The sequence below is a fragment of the Peromyscus californicus genome, unplaced genomic scaffold (assembly GCF_007827085.1).
Source record: "Peromyscus californicus insignis strain IS unplaced genomic scaffold, ASM782708v3 Scaffold_4__1_contigs__length_199733344, whole genome shotgun sequence".
NCBI classification, from domain to species: Eukaryota; Metazoa; Chordata; class Mammalia; order Rodentia; family Cricetidae; genus Peromyscus; species Peromyscus californicus.
The window spans coordinates 43350580-43365483 of record NW_026294562.1 but is presented as its reverse complement, the minus strand read 5'-3'; the positions used below and the strand labels follow the sequence as shown (position 1 = coordinate 43365483).

The following is a 14904-nucleotide window of genomic DNA, read 5'->3' as shown; positions in this document are numbered from 1 at the left end:
ACTGAGGCTTCTTACACAATGCTAATGAGCTTGTTTCATTTTATGGACCTTCACCCCCAAAATTAGATGGATTTTCATTGTCTAATTAAAAGGCTCACAGGTCAGTTTCTTAGTCATTGTGAATTTTGGCAAAATAGCATTGTATCTCTGCGCTGATCTCTGTAAATGTTTATTTGATGAAGCTGGAAATATCCTGAAGCTGCTTGCCAAGGCTTTTCCTCCTTTCTTGAAAATCTAGCCTTGCAAAGGACATGGATGCATATCAACTGTAGAAGGGGAATGGTGCTAACCCACTGGGCTTGCTGGCGGCTGCCATATCAGCTAACAGCACAAGGGTGAAAGGGCAGTGGCTTCTTTGGTGTCCATGGGTGGATATGGAACAAGTGGCCCCATCACTTGTTCAGACCTTTCCTGGCATCGGCCCATCTTTGCTAATGTTCTCATGCATGCCTCGTCCTGACAATTAGATAGGAGGCTACTCAGCACCTCCCAAGATTGATCCTGCTGGTGTGGCTCACAGAATGGTCTAGGGGTCACTCTGACTAGGTCAGTGCCAACTGTGTATGCTCCAAGAGACTCAGAGTTCACAGGCAGATACACATTTCTCTGGATGAGAAACAAGTACAGCAACAGGCTGTTGTGGTTATTACACATGGTTATTTCTCCTTAATGATTATGAATTTAATTAAGAAACTTACAGGTCACTCCTATTAAACTCCCAGTGGTCTACATAATATGCTCTGTAGAGCAGTAAACCAGAATCTAGAAAAAATGGTTGTACAAAGAGTGATCTAGAGAGGACCTAACTCATTTAGCATCAGACTCTATTTCCACAAGGCCTCAATTGTGCTAGTTTTAACAGGGCTCATGGCTCTCTCTTTCCCTTTCTGATTAGGGACTGAAATTACAGGAACTGGAGAGTTAGATGAAATACTGAACACTCACCTGGTCCAATGCCAAACAAATAACAAGATACTAGCTTGTACCAAAGAAGCAAGGCATATCATTTGCTATTTCAGTCTAAGTGGGGAAGCTGATGACACTTAGTAAAGCTGTATTGTCATCCAAGGGAAACTTACCTAAGGCTTTGAACATTTGCATTCCTCCATATTTTCCTTCAAACAGAACAGTGTTGTTTAATGGGTTGAAGGCACGGCACATTCTCACTAAAACCACTTCCAAGCAACCTATGAGATAAAAGAATTCAAAATGCATATGTGTGTATCATATAGCCAGCAATAGAGTGGTCCCCAGTGTGTATTACATAGAGTTAAAGGAATTAAAAATGCATATATCATATATCCAACAATAAAGTGGTCCTAGTGCATAGAGATGGGAAACATTTCAGAACTTCACTTTTTTGTTACAGGATTTCCCTATGTAGCCCATGTTGGCTTTAAACTCATGATCCTCCTGCCTCAGCCCCCAAGTTCAGGTATATTCCACCAAATCTAGGAACTTTCAAGGAATTCATTCTTTAAAAGTAATTTTAGGGGGTTAGAGAGATGGCTCAGCTGTTAAAAGCACTCGTTGCTCTTCCAGAGAACCCAAAGGACCCATGTCAGGAAGGTCACAATCGCCTGTAACTCTAACTCTAGGGGATTCTATGCCCTCTTCTGGCCTCTGAAGGCACCTTTACACATGTGACATGTGCACATGTGTGCACACACACAAGCACACAGTAAAAATTTTAGAAAGATCTTTTGATACTTAAAGAATTAAAGAGAAAACAGACTTTAAAGGTAGTTAAAATGGAAAACAGCAAAAACATTTTGTAGGGGAGTGAAGCATTTCTTTTGAGTTTTTGACTAGTTATAAATTTCACTCCAGTCTTTGAGCTTAAAATTGGTAAGTGGATCAAGAAGGACGTGTGTGTCAGTCTCACATCTAATCTGTAGGCCTTGGTGAAAGGGCTACTACCGAGAAAGTTCACCTTTGGGTTTCTCTGCCAAATGAAACAGCAAGAGGCTTTGAGGGAATTTCATTCAGTCTTGCATCATATTGGACCAAGGGAAATTCCCAGCACACAGTAGGTACTTAATAACATTTACTGAATGAATTCATCTACCACCTTTGTGTGTCCTCTCAACATACATTTATACTCAGAAGCACTACTGCTGCATAGTTTCTCCGTATTTTGGAGATGTGAGCTTTGCCTCATTTGAAGGTAAGACTCCAAAGCCCCAAATTCTTGTGTGAAGAACATACAGTGGGTTGGGTTGCATCTATGGTGCCTTTCTTATGCCCTCACTTTATGTTTTATTTCTTTGCTCTGCTGAATTTTCTTTACTGTTAGCCTATGGGTTTAAAGACAGGAGAAGATGCACAAATATTAGCCCAACATGGCCATCTTGACACCAGTGGGAATAATATCATTTATCTGCACTATGCAAGACAGTTTCCTGGGCCCCTTACGGTTATTATCATATTTGCAGCTTGCACCGACTGTTTCAAGTGAATTTTAGATAGCTCCATTACAGGAATTCCAGGAGGCTTTAAGGAGGTAAGTACCTTGTACACTGGAGACAACATTTATACAGGAGGCAGAGATGTTAATGACCACATCATTCGGTGGCCCTCAAATGCCAGCCCTGAATTGGTGATATCTGAATCTCAGAAATATGCTGAACTGGGTTTCCCTCTAACGGGTTTGAATTCCATAGATGGTGGCTGCATCTCTGAACTAATGGGAAGCTCTTTTGCTGCATGTGATAAAATTCTTAGTTTGGAGTTCCATGTATCTAGTTCCATCCTTTGTTTTAAAGGTTAGGACACTGCCATCTCAAGGTGTCAGTCCAAGTTAGTACATCAAATGAGTCAGATTTTATTTTTTTCAGGAGAATCACAAAAGTATCTATTCTACATGCTTCCTAAACCCCTCAAGAGGTAGAAGCCATACCTGGTACATTTGACCCTGGGCAGGCTTTCATAATGGCTTTAACTGATAGAGGATGGTATACACAGCCCATTTTGTTTTCTTAAGGTAAGTCTAGAAATGTCTGCTGTGTTGTTTTGGAATTCTAGCTCCTGGAGTCCAGTGACTATACTGCCTGCAAGTCCAGGTTGTCTGTGGAGACAGTAACTGAAGCTCCAACCCAGAGCCTTTGCTGATGTCAGCCTGTCATCCGGCACAGATTGTCCTCCATGTGAACAAGAAAGTGGATTCTCTTGTCCTGATAGAAATTGCCTCAGTGCACACCAAGAAAGTAAGCATAGCAGGGACAGGCTATTCCCCATGAACTGTAGCTTTGAGAGCAAGATGAATAACTGATTCTTTAAATTTTAGGATGGTTGGATAACTGATAACACTGGAATTAGTGCTTGAGTTAAGTTTTTTGCCCATTTATATTATTGGTTAAGGAATTAACATTATGTCACCATAACAACTATATGTGGCATATATTTAAATAGCAGCTTTATCATGATTTATGATATTGAACACAGCCTTTGACCTTTCCTCATCTTTACCATCTTTGCTTCAAGTATGAAATGATACCGATCTCATAAGAAGAAATGAGACACGTCAATGTGAAGACATGTACACATTTATTATATTTGCAGTTTGCACTGACTGTTTCAAGTGAATGTCAGATTGCCCCATTACAGGAATTACAAGAGGCTTTAAGTCGGTAAGTACCTTGAACACTGGAGACAACATTTATACAGGAGGCAGAGATGTTAATAAACACATAATTCGGTGGTCATTAAAATTTTTTCTTTCCCATTCGAATTATGTGAATTCCATTGGGCTCAACGGTCAAAGTACTTAATTTACCAAAGCTAAATTAGGAGAAATGATGTTTATAGATGTTATTTTCATTGTGGATAAGTCCAGGAAGATGAACCCAAATGCTACTGCATTCCAATTTTCAAAGAGTTCCAAGAAAGATACCAGGTTTTTTTTTTTTTTTTTTTTTTTTTTTTTTTTTTTAAGGCAACAGCATCTTCAGTATTAATTTTATGTTGAGTTCCTAAGTGGTTGCTTGTATGTTAAAAAGAGCATCAGAGAAGAAGGAAGAATCCCAACACAGAGGCATTTCTTCCAGTAGATCCCTGCTGCAGGCTATTCTCATTAAAATGATTGGAAGTGACCACAGAGGCTGAGCTCAGCCAGCTTGGGTTTTTTTTTGTTCTCTTGCAGAAGGCAAGGAGCTGGTTTTAGCGCCAGCTCAGCAATTCAGCCACCTTGACACACTAATTACTTTCACTGCCTGTCAAGCTGGGCATCTCAGCCTCCGCAATTAATAGCTCTACTTTCAATAAGCAAAATTGTATTTGACTTCAAAGGGGGAAATGAATGACTATCAGGGCATTTTTATTACTGAGTTTCCTTAGGGAGTTAGCTGACAATGTGGGTGGTAAAACGGCCTACCTGTGGAAGCAGCATTTTCCAGGACCACCAGAGTGCTGAGGGCCAGACAGTCCCTGTATGAAACAGGTCCCCACAGGTCGGCCTGGCTTACCTGACTTCAGAAGTAAAATCTGGTCATTCTGACACAACTCCATGAAGCCTGTTATCCGCTTTGCGAACTCCACCACGTACTGGATGGCGTGGGTGATCTGGATGGCACACTGCTGCCACAGAGCCTCCCTGGACTGAAGCAGAGGATACAGACCGTGAACTGACCTTTTCTAAGGAGCTGATGAAATGCGCATGCCCCATCCCTTGTCACTGCCACCCAAGGGGGGGGGGGGAAGTCAAGTGTTTCTTTATTGTTTTTTTTCTCTTTTGCGTTATGTGAATCCATTGTGTTCAACTGTCAAAGAACCCAATTTACCAAAGCTAAATTAGGAGAAACAATGTTTATAGAATGCAAAACAATTATTTTCTTTACTATTTTCCTCATTTCTTATGGAGAACTTACTCTTAGTCTGCTAGATAAAAACAAACCACATGTTGAGGCATAATGATTTTATCTTAGCATATACCTAGTACTGTTTTTATGGGAACCTGGTGGACACTCAACATAATATTTTTATGTTGTGTTCTTTCCCCAGAATTTAAGAAAAAAAATCCTGGTTTTCTTGTTGTCATTTATTTGATTGGAGGAGGGAGGAAGGTTCACCATGTAGCCTAGACTGGCCTAGAACTCAATATGGAGCTCAAAGGGACCTGAGATTCAAAAAATCCTTCTGCCCTGGCCACCCGAGTGCCGGAATTGCTGACAGAAGTCACCAAACTTGAGTCAGATGTTTTTCTTTTGTATAAGAAAAATTCCATAGGAAAGGTGTGAGTTCAAATCAAGTCACTCTAATAAGTAATATAGAACCTCAAATGTATTTTAATACTTTTAGTTATTTTCTTTAAACTAAGAAACCTAAATCTTTGTGACTTTGAACTCTGCTTTTTATGGATCTTCTTATGTCTGTTTCCATAATTATGCTAAAGTAGCAAGAATTAGATCACCACGTTGTTTAAATGATACATTTAGATAAACACATTTACTTTACTAAATTTCCATCGACTGGTAGAACTTGTGGTTGGCAGTCTCAGACCTGAAGTCAAATAATACGAATCCTGAGCCCCAGGAGCAATGCTTTCCCTTAAATGTGTCTAGCGTATTTAGAGAAACATGGTTATTACTGACAGTACAGGGTGAACTACCCTTTGTAGGGCCATTTTCAAGAATGCTGGGCAAGAATAAAAATGTAGAATGCTTTGCCCCCTATGTTTGTTTAAGCATGTTGGGTATCATTTTTTTGTGGTGATCATCTAATGTCTTCTGTTCTTTGGCTGTACCCATAGCTACCAGGAGAAGTCCCAAACCATCTGACAAAGGCACCATCTCCCTGGCCATTCAAATGGGGCCATGGCTTTCAATCAGGGCAGTTATGCCTTCTAGGGAACTTTTGGCAACAAGCGGACATTTTTGGTTGCCACAACTGTGTGAAGGTTGGTATCTTGTGGATGCTCTTCATCAGTAGAATCCAGAGAGGCAGCAAATTGCCCCTACAATGCACAGAGTAGCCTGACAGCCAAGAATACTCAGACCGAAATGTCAATAATGTTAAGAAAAAGAAACCAGAAATATGCAATCACAGAGACAATCCCCATGGCTCCCGGAGTACCTTGCTTTGATACGCTTTTATTTCTTCGTAGGTGTGGGTCTGCCATGCCAGCTGATGTAGCTCTTCCATTGTGTACTGACATGTCTCCAGATGGGACTTAATGATGTTCTGTGCAATTCGATCTATGAGAAAAAAAAAACAACATCAATTTGAAGTTTTGTGAGTAAAATTTTTTTACTCCAAGAAATGGTTTCTAGAAGATGTTCTGTAAAGTTGTAGCCGGTGATGGACTACCTGCACAATCATATGAAAACATCTAAACTCCACCTCCTACCTTAAAACTTCCAAACTCTTTATTGTCTTTCAGTCAAAAGTTTTTCATCTGCTTCTTTGATGAAAGCTTTGCTATCTTACAAGTTGTAAAGCATTCAAATAACTGTTTGCCTTTGAAACACGTATTAAATTACCCTATTGTTCATTTTTTGGTTGACAATTTCTAAACAGTTTAGTACACCCATTCCAAATACTCAAAACTGTTTTGAAAATCACTGCAGTCATATTTCATATCAAAAAGGAGGGATTAAATATACATATATGTTCTCATCTTGAAAAATAGGATTAAATAATATAATGAAAGAGAAAGACATTTATGGGCAGAAGAGAAAACAAAGTAGAAAACAACTTCATCTAGGACATGTATTTCCATCTCTATTTATGGCTGTGAATATCTCTCACAGTTAACACCAAGAGCAGGGTAGATATGAGTAACATTGGCCTATGAGTAGGTAACTAATGAAATTTGTTCATGGTGCCATTAAATTCAATCTCATAAAAATTTCAAATGATGATACTTTTGTCAAAATGTTATAAACAAGGAAACATTAAATCAACAAAAGGGGAGCTAACAGATTATCTTTTGGGCTGTTTGTCTCAAGTAAGTTATGATTTATAGTCTGTCTTAAGTTCCTGTCATTTTGGCTTTGGTTGAGTAATAGAACTGGACAGGAAAGTTCTCCAGAAAACTAGCTAGGAGTCTCCTGTGTCAGACAGAGCTGACTGGAGGTCCTTTATAGTCCCACATGCTGTTTGAACACATGGGAAAGAGGGAAACTTGAAAAGTCCAAGTACTCAGGATTCCTATATGTGGGGTGTGCATGGAACAAAGATGACCAAGTCTACCTGGTCACTTCTGTTCTTGCAGCAGCTTTCTTGTGTTTCAGGTGCTTTTGGAAATATAAGCTTGCTCTTGTTCTGAATGGTTTTACTTTGCTTCCCTAGGACTGACTGCAAAGTGATATTGGTGCTCTGTTTGTCTCTTGCTGTGTATCTGGTATATATGGTGTGAAGCTGGCTGAGCTTCAATGACACAGAGGATGAAAAATATAAGCTATGCTTCTAGTGAATTTTCTAAATGGAATTCTCCTTAGCTGATTGTTTGGAACATTGGAAACTCTGAGTCAGTGGTAGCTACAGTTATCACTGGGAGGACGTTCTGTGTGATTTCTCGCCAGGGAAGCAGTGTGAAGAGTTGGAGACAAAAGAGAGTTATTTGATATTTCAGTTAGTGCTACTGGTGGGAGACATTTCAATACATGTTAGCACTTTTCAAAACAGAACTATAAAGTGACAGAGATAAAGACACTGCGAAATGCTAACTTATGATGATGGTCATATTCTATTGGCTTCAACATCAAAATTACAGCTTTTTAGCATATTATATTACAAAATCCTTTCCTTATAAAATCTTATATCCACAGTTTATTGAATATCCTCCTATGTTATAAAGAAGGGTGGGAATTACTCTCTACATTATATTAAAATAGATTGGTAAGTCATGGTTCATTATTTTTCAATTTCATTTGGGGAGTCTAATTATTATATCCTAAAAATTAGATATCTGTTCCCCAGTAGTTATGGAATGAAAACCTAACACTAAAGCCTTACAATTTCCAGACTTAGAGGGGCTTGTTTTCATCTTCAAAGGCATGCTGATTGTTGGTGACTCACAGGCTTCAGGGTTTATAAGCAAAACCAGAATTACTACTTCAAATTGCATTGTGACTGATGACCTGCTCTTCTAGGTTGTCTTCTGAGAACTATGGACAAAAGTTTAAGAATCCTCTGGTCTTCTGCCACTTGACACTTGTAGTTTTATGGAGTACTGAAAAGGAGTACGGGGACCATCACTACGTGGAAGGGCTAAGAAGACTGGATGTTAATTCTGTACACTAGCTTCAGGACTTGGTTGCTTGCATACATGCAGTGAAGGCTTCCCTGCCTCTCTGTGGCCTCCTACAGGTGGTCATACTGTGATTTTCCCTCCTGGTGTTGAGTCCTATTCTGTCTAGGCTGACAGTGTGGTTATTTTTGTGGAACTGTCTGTCTCAGACCCCTCAAGACTCTGAACTTTCCAAGAACTAGAAAAGAATATTATATATTTACTTAACAAATACTTTTTTTTATAAAAGGCAACTGTTATATATCAGGTCAAGGTATAGACTAAAAAACATTGATTTTTATCTTTTAGAATTAATAATAGTATTATAGTATGATGAAATAAATGCCCTTAGTTATTGGGGGCTTTCTCAAGGAGAAAGTACTATCTCGGGGAGAAAGAAGGTAACATGCAATCTGAAGGATGAGTACTGGTTTGTGACATGCAAGAGAATAAGATGTGCTGCAGGTAGAAGGAACAATATTAAGAAGGCAGAGCTAGAGGTGCGCACTAAGTTAGGTAATTTCAGATGTTATCCATCACACTTGTACAATCTTTAATTCTTTATCATCAACTCCTTTTTTTTAATATTATTACTGCAGAGACAAGGTTCAGAAAGAACAAACAACTCTGGACTAGTTTACAGAGTGTTTGCAAAAGCTATTCTGGAGTCACCTCCATCTTTTCTGTCAGAAAGTCCAGTGTTTGAGACAGTGAGTATGTGGAGGAGATAGGGAGAAATGAAGCTGTATGAGGGCAGAGACTGAACCCTGACTAGCTGAGTAGGAAGGTCCAGGCATTGCTTCTCCTAGGATTGTAGACTTGACCTTTCAACACTGGGGAGCCAGAGCATGCTGTGAAGGAGGGGAGTGACATGATGAGAGTTTTGTTCCAGAAAGGTGGTCTTAGCTGTGGCAAAGAGAAGGAAGTGTATTAGTGAGTGTGTGAGCAGATTCAGGTTGTTGTGAAAATTAAGGTGAGATACAAGTTGCTGTGGACAGGTCATGACAAACAAGGGCTAGTAGGTTTGGATGCAAGAGAATTCTGAAAGAAAATAAACAGGACTAGAAGACATTGTAACAAAACTGGGACATCAAAAATAGCAGGAACTTAAATGTCACTGACTTATTATACGTAGGTTTGACAATGTCCGTACATCCATGCTTCCATACATCCATCATCTTCTGTCAAATATCCACCCAAACACTCTTCCATCCCTTCCCTTGTTTCACAAAGATTTGAGAAAGCTAAGGTTGATCTTTTGTTTGATAACCTTCAAGCCTAAGCATTTAGAATGAAGAGAAGTGAGCATTATGAACGTACTATAATTTCCCACATCCTTGTGGAAGGAAATAAGTCAAATGTCTTTTCAACATAAGGCTCATACATGGCAATGAAGGCAGCCACTGCAGTGTGTGGGATAGCTGTGTGCAGAAACTAACTTGGTCCTTTCAGGGCTCAGGTCAGCAAAGCACAGGGCAAAGCTATTCCTGGTTTTAAAAGAGCATGGCCAGAGGGCTCATTCTGTCCCTTACAAAGATGCTTGAACATCAGAGCAAGACGGTTTTCTTGGACTGAGAGTCTGCAGTTGTGAAAAGGACTTAAAAAGAAAGGACAAAGGAGAGACAGTGAGTGCAGTGTGCTGAGTTCCTGCTGCGAGCCAAAGGAGCTTCAAGAGTCCCTGCCTGGAAAAAGAGAAAAGGTAATAGCAGATGCAGTCCCCTCCAGGGACCAACCACATGAGAAAGTCCAGACAAAGGAGGCTGAGGAGAAAGAACAGAGGAGATGGGATCTTACTGGGCAATCACACACCCTTCATCTCCTACCCTGACTTGGATTGCAGCTACTTCTCAGCAGTTGGCTTTTATTGGTTTCTTTAACTAGCTTGGGATGAAGATGGTCCATGTTGAAAGAGGAGTTGGCATGAGCTGTGCTGGGATAATGAGTTCAACAGGAATATGACAAACTCTGCCATGTCTAGAGGTGGTGCACTTGGACCGTACGATTTCTGAGATCAGGAAGAGGTAGGAAGGTGATTCATCAGTGCTGGGAGAGGGACTTCTAAGTTCAACACACGGTTGCAACGACCCTGTGAAGACCCTGTACATGTGCTCAGTATAAGGCAGAGGTTGCTCAGTTCACCGAGAGTCTGAAGGCTGCTTTAACTGCTATTAAAATGATGTTAAAGAGTGAAAAACACAAAATATTATGCTCAGTTCTGTCTTCTGCTCTCAATTACGAGGAGGGACAGTGCTAATTCTGGTGCAGGTCAGGGAAACTGCATGTGTGATTAAGGTTAATAGTAAGTCCATGTTCCTTATTTTGTATTTATTAACTTCATGGAAAACATCTCTCTCTGCCATCCATGTATGTTCCCCTATGGATAAACATACATTTTCCCCCCTTTCAGTGAAATTACACTTAGATTTATATTGTAGTTCTGATCTTTTCTTAAGGGGAAGCTTATTGGAATCCATGTTTTAAAATTAGTTAATAGAACTTGTAAATTTGTAAATGAATTAACTAAATGAGACAAAAAATTACAATGGGTAATTCACATGAGATAACAATCCATGAAAACTATCATTTTTTGGTGAAAAGATATAAAGCAATATTGCTAAGTTGTCACACTTCCCAAAAGTCTTAAGGGTAATCTTAACTCTACTTATGATGTGGGCAATGAGAAGAGAGAAATTAAATTTTTGAGGGGGAAAAATGGAATAAAATTGATGGTAATTCTCTGTGGTGTATGCAATAATTATGGAAGCCTGGGGCTTGAGTTAACCTCCTTCCTCTATCTCCAGATGGTCTGGGCCTAAATAATCCTAAGTCTCTCTTTCTGTCTCCATCTATGTCTTTGTTTCACCGTCTCTCTCTCTGTGTCTCTCTTCCCCCTGTGTCTCTGTCTCTCTCCATTGCACTCTGTTTCCACACTTCTCGTGCATCTTGAGTGCTTCTCATTGTAATGTATCCAGTGGGTCAAAGTGAAAAAGGAACCCCCCTTTAAGGCCCTTTCAGCATGGTATGTATGGTTGAGATGGGGGAGAGTTTACATAAGTAGGTGGAGTTTTAAAGGTCAGTTATGCCGGGTGACATAAAAAGATGTCTGAACAATATTTGGAAGCAAAATTACAGAAATGTATGGAAACCAACTTTCCTTGCATACCAATTCAACGATAAAGCAAAGTTTAGAAACAAGCCACCCATTGCCAGGTTCAATGGGAAGCAGGCCACCTCTGCTTCAGCAGGAAAGAAAACTGACAGGCAAGGTGACAATTTCATGTTTGTAGCTGTGATGTTACAAAACGGGGACCAGCTTGCAGCTCCTAAAATAGCAAATGACCTTCTGCAGCTCTGATTCCAACCACTCAGCAGGTTTTTTTTCTCTCTTCACCAAAGTGGCTTATTTTAGCTCTCACTAGACATTTCAGCAAATGGTGCTCTCCAAAGGCTACACTGTCTCAGTCGTGGGTCCCGCATCCCACAGGTGGTTTCATTAGGATCTCACGTTCTGGGAGTGTGGAGAGTTGAGCATATCTTTAAAAACTGCTACTATTAGTGTTATTACCAAGAGCACCTCGGTCTAACTGCACTGAGTACAGAGGACCGACATGGATGCTCTCCATGCCTCTGGAAGGTGGCATCTGAACTTCCCAACTCTCTCATTTTCCCCCCTCAAGAGAATGGATGGTTTCTTCTCAGTGAACTACACTCTCATTTGGTGTCTTCTACAAGAGATTCTTTTTTTTTTGGAAATGTTTTTCCTAAAATACTATATTTTATCTTCAATCAAAATGATTAATAGATCTTTAATTTGCAATTTGCCTTCAGGATCTAGAGAAGTTCTGAGCACTCTATTTAGTTTATATGACTAGTGTAGATGTGGAATGCTTAGGGGATTTGCTTTGCATTAATGCCAGGCTATCTCCATGGACTCTCTGGAGGCAGGTTTAATCCCCTGTGTTAGGTTTCATTGTATCAATGTTCTCCATAGTTTGAGACAGCAACTATAATACAGTATTAAACCAGCTGGTTGGAAGGTGAAGCGCTTAATGAAATGCACATTTTGCTTTTTGCCAGTGAATCATGCTTTCTACCTTTCTGTTGTTCAATAGAACAAGTACAGTGGTTTCTCATCAATGATGATGTCAGAAGAGCCCATGGCGGTTAAGACCTTTCCGATACTTTGAATTTCTATTTGGAACACATGACCTTTAAGCATGAATAGAATTAAAACAGCTTAAATGATGAATCTATTAGTGATCTATTTGCCTTTAATGAAACAGTGGCGTTAACATTTATGGTTTGTATTCTTTTCGGTGGGAATTGGTGGCAACAATAACCTATGTGTTGTTTGTTGGCTTAGCCCATTGTTGGGCCTTCATTACTCTCCCCAGAGAGTCAGAATAGCTTCTGGTTTGCTTTTCATGTGAGTCCTATTGTCAGCTCATATCAGAGAGTAGTGAAATTGATTTTTCACTTTATGTAGACCAGCTCCAAAAGATGTTAGCGTTTTCAGAAAATAATATGTTAACAAAATATGAGGTTATAGTTTTATAGTTTTTATAACTTATATAGTTATAGAGTGCTGAGAGTATGACAAAACACAAATATATGAAATAATGAAGAATAGAATAAATCAGATTAATGGAAGTAATGATAATACCTGACAAAGACTGAGTAAACTGATGACTAGAATTATGAATATTTTCTTAATATTCAGAATGACCACACCACGTACAATAGCGTTTTGATGAAGGGTGGGAAGGGGAGAAATTGAGAAGAATCAAAAGAGCCCGTGCAAGCCTCTGTATTTAAGCTGAGCTCATCCAAAATGCAAAAAAGTAGCAAAAAACAGATTAACTGCCTAAGAGGATGCTTTCTCATTGCCGGCTAGTTGAAAGCTGTTTTGGATCATGCATCCTTTGTTTTATTTCAACAGTGCATGTCTAATTTTTGGGAAATTAGAGTTTTCTTTCTTGAAACAGTTGACAAAATTGAGAAAGAATCTATTATGAAAACATTCCATTTCAAAATTAACTTTCAAAGTAAAAGACCTCCTCTACAGAACAATGGGGAAAGATGAGCCTGTTTAAGTGTCTACAGTTACCCAGTTTTGAGGCAGCTGTGTTCCGAGATGGGGAAGTCAAACATAACCCCTTTCCAATTTCTAGTTTATGCTTTTGAGAAAATCAATTAATCTCTCACAGTCCTGGTTCCATCCACAGGAGAGTTTAGCCACAGTGACACCGTCTCTGACTTCGGGAGACAGAGTGACTGGAATTTGAGAGGCTGATTGGCACATTTTGTTCTGTTTGACTCATGCAAGATGCATCCTACTGAGCTAAAGGGAGAGAATGGATCCCAGCTTTAAAGGCACATGGGATTCTGACATGACAGACACAGACAATGGAGTGCAAAGTCTATTAGAATCCTTACTGACTCCCCTTTAAGAACTGCAACTCCCTATTCTGCCCAGAGGACGGTTAGAGGATCACAGATGATGAAATCTAATTATAAAAATTGCTCAGGGCCATCACTAGGATTGATGTTTATTATCTGAATTTTGTTGACACATGGATTGATTGTTAATTTAGACGGAAGCAACTCTTCCCTTCTTCCTGCATTTTTGGAAGTTTAGTCAATACATTTCTGACCGTTAGAAAAAAAACTAATTTAGAGGTAACCTTTGGAGACCACTTTTACATTTTTAAACACTTAACTTAAACCTTAAAAAAGTATCTTGATTAAATAATTCATTTAATTAGGTGGTCTAAAGTAAATGCTTCTTAAGTAGTCTGGAACAAAACCAATCAAAGTGTTCTAGAACAACCTGCTTACAAAGGAACTAACAGTTCCTTATTTACAGAACAGGTTTTTCTAGGCCTCATAGTCAGGACTCAAGTTTAAACAATAAATTCGTTTCTCCTTAGTATTGAGGACATGTCAAAAGGAAGCTTACATCCCAAATTAAAGAAACAAAATATAACTTTTTCTAATTTAACAAGTTTCTCTGTATCTTAACCATCACAGAAATAAAGGCTCTTCTAGTTGGTAGATAGCCCTGGGCTAGGCTAGTGGTCCCAAAGTTACTGACCTTCATCAATCTGATGATCAATAGGCATTTCTTGGTTCCCTGGCCACTGTGGTATTTTAACTCTAACTAGCTCTTTCAAAAACAGATACTTGAAGACAGAGCAAAGTTTGTGGCATCCCAAGCAGTGACAGAGCCAACGTCAAGGCTGGCAGTATGGCAAAAAACATGGCTTGCTTCAGGATAACACTTGGAAATACAATTCCATGTGGCATTGTCAGCAAAAGCCATTTCAAAGGTTGCCTTGTAGGTCCCAGCATCCCTTTCTATAAGCAAGGTAGACCATCCTGAAATCGTTCCCTTTCCTTACAGCAGAACATTTCATATCTATGATGGCTTTTGAAATTGAGTGTATAAAATGGAATTGCCTTTCCCAATGCCTTTTCAATGCTTTTTTCCCCCTAGCTGGCAGATTTAAGAATCTTCTTATAAAGTTTTGAATCCTGAGTCAAAAAATTAATCCTAAAATAGTATCTCTAAGGGAATTCCACTGAAGATCAAATTTTTACAATTTTAACTCAAAATTGAAAAAGTGCATTAGAAGATTTCCTCACATTAGTAAATGTTAGCATGTTAGGAAAGCTGT

At 39.3% G+C, this 14904-nt stretch overlaps 1 protein-coding gene across 1 annotated transcript in view; it reads right to left on the bottom strand.

The window, feature by feature from the left end:
* The window catches only part of Rorb (RAR related orphan receptor B), a 183397-nt gene that overhangs the window by 21773 nt on the left and 146720 nt on the right, over positions 1 to 14904 (bottom strand). Inside the window, exons 5-7 of the mRNA XM_052762239.1 lie at positions 6070 to 6191; positions 4464 to 4596; positions 1080 to 1187 (exon numbers count right to left, since the gene is read on the bottom strand). Of these exons, the coding sequence (XP_052618199.1) occupies positions 1080 to 1187; positions 4464 to 4596; positions 6070 to 6191 (363 nt within the window). The remainder of the gene's footprint in view (positions 1 to 1079; positions 1188 to 4463; positions 4597 to 6069; positions 6192 to 14904) is intronic.